At 64.0% G+C, this 5,792-nt stretch overlaps 5 protein-coding genes across 5 annotated transcripts; all 5 read left to right on the top strand.

The window, feature by feature from the left end:
• Positions 1-45: 45 nt before the first annotated feature.
• LOC120859646 (flagellar biosynthesis protein FlhA-like) lies at positions 46-2,193 on the top strand. The gene has a single exon (XM_040235669.1). The coding sequence runs from the start codon at positions 46-48 to the stop codon at positions 2,191-2,193; it is 2,148 nt and encodes a 715-aa protein (XP_040091603.1).
• Positions 2,194-2,204: 11 nt separating this feature from the next.
• LOC120859647 (flagellar biosynthesis protein FlhF-like) lies at positions 2,205-3,515 on the top strand. Its single transcript, XM_040235670.1, has one exon. The coding sequence runs from the start codon at positions 2,205-2,207 to the stop codon at positions 3,513-3,515; it is 1,311 nt and encodes a 436-aa protein (XP_040091604.1).
• A 92-nt stretch (positions 3,516-3,607) lies between these two features.
• On the top strand, positions 3,608-4,438 carry LOC120859648 (antiactivator FleN). Its single transcript, XM_040235671.1, has one exon. It carries the CDS (start codon positions 3,608-3,610, stop codon positions 4,436-4,438), a length of 831 nt encoding a protein of 276 aa, XP_040091605.1.
• Positions 4,435-5,181, top strand: LOC120859650 (RNA polymerase sigma factor FliA). The gene has a single exon (XM_040235672.1). It carries the CDS (start codon positions 4,435-4,437, stop codon positions 5,179-5,181), a length of 747 nt encoding a protein of 248 aa, XP_040091606.1.
• A 99-nt stretch (positions 5,182-5,280) lies between these two features.
• Positions 5,281-5,655, top strand: LOC120859651 (chemotaxis protein CheY). Its single transcript, XM_040235673.1, has one exon. It carries the CDS (start codon positions 5,281-5,283, stop codon positions 5,653-5,655), a length of 375 nt encoding a protein of 124 aa, XP_040091607.1.
• Positions 5,656-5,792: the final 137 nt, after the last annotated feature.

Here is a 5,792-nt window from a genome sequence, read left to right on the forward strand (position 1 = left end):
CTTGCCATTACCCCTTCGAAACGCATTTTCGCGTCAAAAGTTTGAATGGCTTGGGGTAGGGACGTGGCAGTAGATCGCGCACAGTTAATCGGTGATGTCCGCAGCAACCTGGCGGGCCTGCGTCACGGCAATCTGGGGATTCCCCTGCTGCTGCTGGTCATGCTCGGCATGGTCATGCTGCCCATCCCGGCGTTCCTGCTCGACGTGCTGTTCACCTTCAGCATCGCGCTGTCGATCGTGGTGCTGCTGGTCAGCATCTACGCGCTGCGGCCGCTGGACTTCGCCGTGTTCCCCACCATCCTGCTGGCGGCGACCTTGCTGCGCCTGGCGCTGAACGTGGCCTCGACCCGCGTCGTGCTGCTCAACGGCCACGAGGGGCATGGCGCGGCGGGGCAGGTGATCCAGGCCTTCGGTGAGGTGGTGATCGGCGGCAACTACGTGGTCGGTATCGTGGTGTTCGCCATCCTCATGATCATCAACTTCGTGGTGGTCACCAAGGGCGCCGGGCGTATCTCCGAGGTGAGCGCGCGCTTCACCCTCGATGCCATGCCCGGCAAGCAGATGGCCATCGACGCCGACCTCAACGCCGGTCTGATCGATCAGGCCGAAGCCAAGAAGCGTCGTTCGGAAGTGGCTCAGGAAGCCGATTTCTACGGCTCGATGGACGGTGCCAGCAAATTCGTGCGCGGCGATGCCATCGCCGGCCTGCTGATCCTGTTCATCAACCTCATCGGCGGTATCGCCATCGGTGTGCTGCAGCACCAGCTGGCGTTCGCCGATGCCGGCAAGGTCTACACCCTGCTGACCATCGGTGATGGCCTGGTCGCGCAGATTCCTTCCCTGCTGCTGTCCACCGCCGCTGCGGTGATGGTGACCCGCGTCTCCACCTCCGAGGACATGGGCGCTCAGGTCAATCGGCAGATGTTCGCCTCGCCGCGCGCGCTGGCCGTGGCCGCTGCCATTCTCATCGCCATGGGCCTGGTTCCGGGCATGCCGCACTTTTCCTTCATCAGCCTCGGGCTGGTGGCGGCTGCGGGGGCCTACTGGATCGCCCACAAGAATCGCAAGGCCAAGGAAGCCGAAATCAAGGAGGTCCAGCGTCAGCAGGAACTGATCCCCGCGCAGAAGGCGCAGGAGGTCAAGGAGCTGGGTTGGGACGATGTCACCCCGGTGGATATGGTCGGTCTGGAAGTGGGCTATCGCCTGATTCCGCTGGTCGACCGCAACCAGGGCGGGCAGTTGCTGGCGCGGATCAAGGGTGTACGCAAGAAGCTGTCGCAGGAGATGGGCTTTCTCATGCCCTCGGTGCATATCCGCGACAACCTCGACCTGGCGCCCAATGCCTACCGTCTGACCCTGATGGGCGTGAGCGTGGCCGAGGCCGAGGTCTATCCGGACCGTGAACTGGCGATCAACCCGGGCCAGGTATTCGGCCCGCTCAACGGCATCGCCGCCAAGGATCCGGCGTTCGGCCTGGAGGCGGTATGGATCGACCCCAGTCAGCGCGACCAGGCACAGTCGCTCGGTTACACCGTGGTCGATGCCAGCACCGTGGTCGCCACCCACCTCAACCAGATCCTGCACAAGCACGCCCACGAGCTGCTGGGGCACGAGGAAGTGCAGCAGCTCATGCAGTTGCTGGCCAAGAGCTCGCCCAAGCTGGCCGAAGAGCTGGTGCCGGGGCTGGTGTCGCTGTCGACCCTGCTCAAGGTGCTGCAGGCGCTGCTGCAGGAGCAGGTGCCGGTGCGCGACATCCGCACCATCGCCGAGGCGATCGCCAACGTCGCGCCAAAGAGTCAAGATCCCGCCGCGATGGTTGCCGCGGTGCGTGTCTCGCTGGCCCGCGCCATCGTGCAAAGCATCGTGGGACTAGAGCCGGAGCTGCCTGTGATCACCCTCGAACCAAGGTTGGAACAGATATTGCTCAATAGCCTGCAGAAGGCCGGTCAGGGCAGCGAGGATGGCATCCTCCTCGAACCTGGCATGGCCGAGAAGCTGCAGCGTTCCCTGGTGGAAGCGGCGCAGCGCCAGGAAATGCTCGGCAAGCCGGTGATTCTGCTGGTGGCCGGACCGGTCCGGGCGATGCTGTCGCGCTTCGCGCGGCTGGCGGTACCCAGCATGCACGTGCTGGCGTATCAGGAAATTCCGGACAACAAGCAGGTCACCATAGTCGCTACGGTCGGCCAGAACTGAGGTAAAGGGTCATGCAGGTCAAACGCTTCTTCGCCGCCGATATGCGGACCGCCATGAAACTGGTGCGTGACGAATTGGGCGCCGACGCCGCGATCATCGGCAACCGCCGTGTCGCCGGTGGCGTCGAGCTGACCGCTGCGCTGGATTACCAGGCTCCGACGCCGGTGCGCCCGAACCCGGCGCTGGAAGCGGAACTGCGCAAGACCCAGGCGCGCATCGCCAGCGCCCAGGCCGAGCTGGCCACCCGTGCCGAGCAGGATGCCGGCAAGGACCGTCAGCTGTTCGCCAACGAGTCGCTGCTGGCCCCCGAACTGCCGGCGACGCCGGTCAAGCCGCAGCGTCCGGTCGAGACTGCAGCGCCTGCCGCCCCGGCGGTCGACCCGCGCGCGCTGGACGCCATGCGCTTCGAGCTGCATGGCCTGCGTGAATTGATCGAAGTGCAGCTGGGCTCCATCGCCTGGGGCCAGTTGCAGAATCGCCGTCCGCAGCAGGCCAATCTGTGGCGTCGCCTGCAGCGCATGGGCCTGTCCGCCGAACTGTCGCAGGCGCTGCTGGGCAAGGTGGCCGGTGTCGCCGAGCCGCGCCAGGCCTGGCGCATGCTGCTGGCGCACCTGGCGCACGCGATCAAGACGCCCAAGGTCGAGCCGCTGGAAGAGGGCGGGGTAATCGCCCTGGTCGGGCCGGCTGGCATGGGCAAGACCACCACCCTGGCCAAGCTGGCCGCGCGCTACGTGCTGAAGTACGGCGCGCAGCAGGTCGCTCTGGTGAGCATGGACAGCTTCCGCATCGGCGCGCAGGAACAGCTCAAGACCCTGGGGCGTATTCTTGGCGTATCGGTGACCCAGATCGACCCCGGTCAGTCCCTGCTACAGGCGCTGGCGCCGCTGGCCAAGAAGCGCGTGGTGCTGGTCGATACCGCCGGCCTGCCGGGCAATGACCCGGCGCTGCGTCTGCAACTGGAAAGCCTGGCCTCGGCACGCATCAAGGCGAAGAATTATCTGGTCCTGGCGGCAACAAGTCAGAGCCAAGTGCTCAAGGCCGCCTACCATAGTTATAAGCGCTGTGGCCTCGCAGGCTGCATACTGACGAAACTGGATGAGGCCGCGAGCCTGGGCGAGGTTTTGGGTCTGGCTATAGGCCAGCAACTGCCGGTAGCCTATGTGACGGACGGGCCGCGCATCCCGGATGACCTGCAGGTGCCGCGCAGCCACCAGCTGGTCAGCCGTGCGGTAGGTCTGCAGGCTGCCGAGGAGCCGAGCGAGGAGGCCATGGCGCAGATGTTCGCCGGCCTCTACCACAGTCCGGCGAAACGAGCCGGCTGAAACGGCGAGAATGTTGCACCCTCTCGCGCAGGTGCTGCGAGAGTGAACGGCCTGAGGGCCCAAGTCGAAGTTAGACAAGGTGTAAAGAGAACATGGGTATGCATCCCGTACAGGTGATCGCGGTGACCGGCGGCAAGGGTGGCGTCGGCAAGACCAATGTGTCGGTGAATCTGTCCATGGCCCTGGCCGATCTTGGCCGTCGGGTGATGCTGATGGACGCCGACCTGGGCCTGGCCAATGTCGACGTGCTGCTGGGGCTCACGCCCAAGCGCACCCTGGCCGATGTCATCGCAGGCGAATGCGATCTGCGCGACGTGCTGCTGCAGGGGCCGGGCGGCATCCGTATCGTGCCGGCCGCCTCCGGTACACAGAGCATGGTCAGCCTCACGCCGATGCAGCACGCCGGCCTGATCCAGGCGTTCAGCGACATCAGCGAAAATCTCGACGTGCTGGTGATCGACACCGCCGCCGGCATCGGCGATGCGGTGGTCAGCTTCGTGCGCGCCGCGCAGGAAATCCTCGTGGTGGTGTGCGACGAGCCCACTTCGATCACCGACGCCTATGCGCTGATCAAGTTGCTCAACCGCGACCACGGCATCAGCCGTTTCCGCGTCCTGGCCAACATGGCCCACAGCCCGCAGGAAGGACGCAATCTCTTTGCTAAGCTGACCAAGGTGACGGATCGCTTCCTCGATGTCGCCCTGCAGTATGTCGGTGCCGTGCCCTACGATGAGTGTGTACGTAAAGCCGTGCAGAAACAGCGCGCAGTCTACGAAGCCTTCCCACGATCCAAGTGCGCTCTGGCGTTCAAGGCGATAGCTCAGAAGGTTGACACCTGGCCGCTGCCGGCCAATCCCCGTGGCCATCTGGAGTTTTTCGTCGAACGTCTGGTGCAGCAACCGACTGCAGACTCGGCCGTATGACAGCAGCCTCTGGACTTCGTATGTACAACAAGGCTCAGGCGCAGGATTCCCAGCACCAGCTGATCGAGCGCTACGCGCCACTGGTCAAGCGCATCGCCTACCACCTGTTGGCACGTCTGCCGGCCAGCGTGCAGGTCGATGATCTGATTCAGGCCGGCATGATCGGCCTGCTCGAAGCCTCGCGCAAATACGATTCCAGCAAGGGTGCCAGTTTCGAAACCTTCGCCGGTATTCGTATCCGCGGCTCCATGCTCGATGAGGTGCGCAAGGGTGACTGGGCGCCGCGTTCGGTGCACCGCAACAGCCGTATGGTCAGCGACGCCATTCGCGCCGTCGAAGCCAGAACCGGACGCGACGCTAAAGATCACGAGGTTGCGGCCGAACTCCAATTGAGTCTGGAGGATTACTACGGCATCCTTGGCGACACTTTGGGCAGCCGCCTGTTCAGCTTCGACGACCTGTTGCAGGACGGCGAGCACGGCGGGTTGCACGAAGACGCCGGGCAAACCCACCTCGAACCTTCGCGGGACCTCGAAGACGAACGCTTCCAGGCGGCCTTGGCCGATGCCATCGCCGGCTTGCCGGAGCGTGAACGTCTGGTGCTGGCGCTGTATTACGATGAAGAACTGAACTTGAAGGAAATCGGTGAAGTGCTGGGGGTTAGCGAGTCGCGTGTCAGCCAGTTGCACAGCCAGTGCGCGGCGCGTTTGCGCTCGCGGCTGAGTGAATGGCGCGCCGGCTGAAGGCGGCGCACTCGCAGGCAGAAACGGTTTCACGATTAAAGGACGTAGTTGCAAGCGCAATACGTTTGGGACTGTACGGAGGTCGACTTGGACAAGAACATGAAAATCCTCATCGTTGACGATTTCTCGACGATGCGACGGATCATCAAGAACCTCTTGCGGGACTTGGGTTTCACCAACACCGCGGAAGCCGACGACGGCACCTCGGCGCTGCCGATGCTGCAGAGCGGCAGCTTCGATTTTCTGGTGACCGACTGGAACATGCCCGGCATGACCGGCATCGACCTGCTGCGCGCAGTGCGCGCCGACGAGCGCCTCAAGCACCTGCCGGTGCTGATGGTGACCGCCGAAGCCAAGCGCGATCAGATCATCGAGGCGGCCCAGGCCGGCGTGAATGGCTACGTGGTCAAACCCTTCACCGCCCAGGTGCTGAAGGAAAAGATCGAGAAGATCTTCGAGCGGGTCAACGGCTGATGCCAGCCGCGAGGGTGCTATGGAACACGATGACTCCACGCTGGGTGACCTCGAGTCGACCCTGAAAAATAATGCCCGCGATCTGGTCGACAGCCTCGAACAAGGCAACTTCGGCGCCGCGGTGCAACTGATCAACG

The sequence above is a fragment of the Oryx dammah genome, unplaced genomic scaffold (genome assembly GCF_014754425.2).
Source record: "Oryx dammah isolate SB20612 unplaced genomic scaffold, SCBI_Odam_1.1 HiC_scaffold_2086, whole genome shotgun sequence".
Taxonomy (NCBI): Eukaryota; Metazoa; Chordata; class Mammalia; order Artiodactyla; family Bovidae; genus Oryx; species Oryx dammah.

What these genes read in the sequence shown, in the direction of transcription:
- LOC120859646 (XM_040235669.1), top strand. Translation starts at nt 46, where the DNA reads ATGGCTTGGGGTAGGGACGTGGCAGTAGATCGCGCACAGTTAATCGGT.
- LOC120859647 (XM_040235670.1), top strand. Translation starts at nt 2,205, where the DNA reads ATGCAGGTCAAACGCTTCTTCGCCGCCGATATGCGGACCGCCATGAAA.
- LOC120859648 (XM_040235671.1), top strand. Translation starts at nt 3,608, where the DNA reads ATGGGTATGCATCCCGTACAGGTGATCGCGGTGACCGGCGGCAAGGGT.
- LOC120859650 (XM_040235672.1), top strand. Translation starts at nt 4,435, where the DNA reads ATGACAGCAGCCTCTGGACTTCGTATGTACAACAAGGCTCAGGCGCAG.
- LOC120859651 (XM_040235673.1), top strand. Translation starts at nt 5,281, where the DNA reads ATGAAAATCCTCATCGTTGACGATTTCTCGACGATGCGACGGATCATC.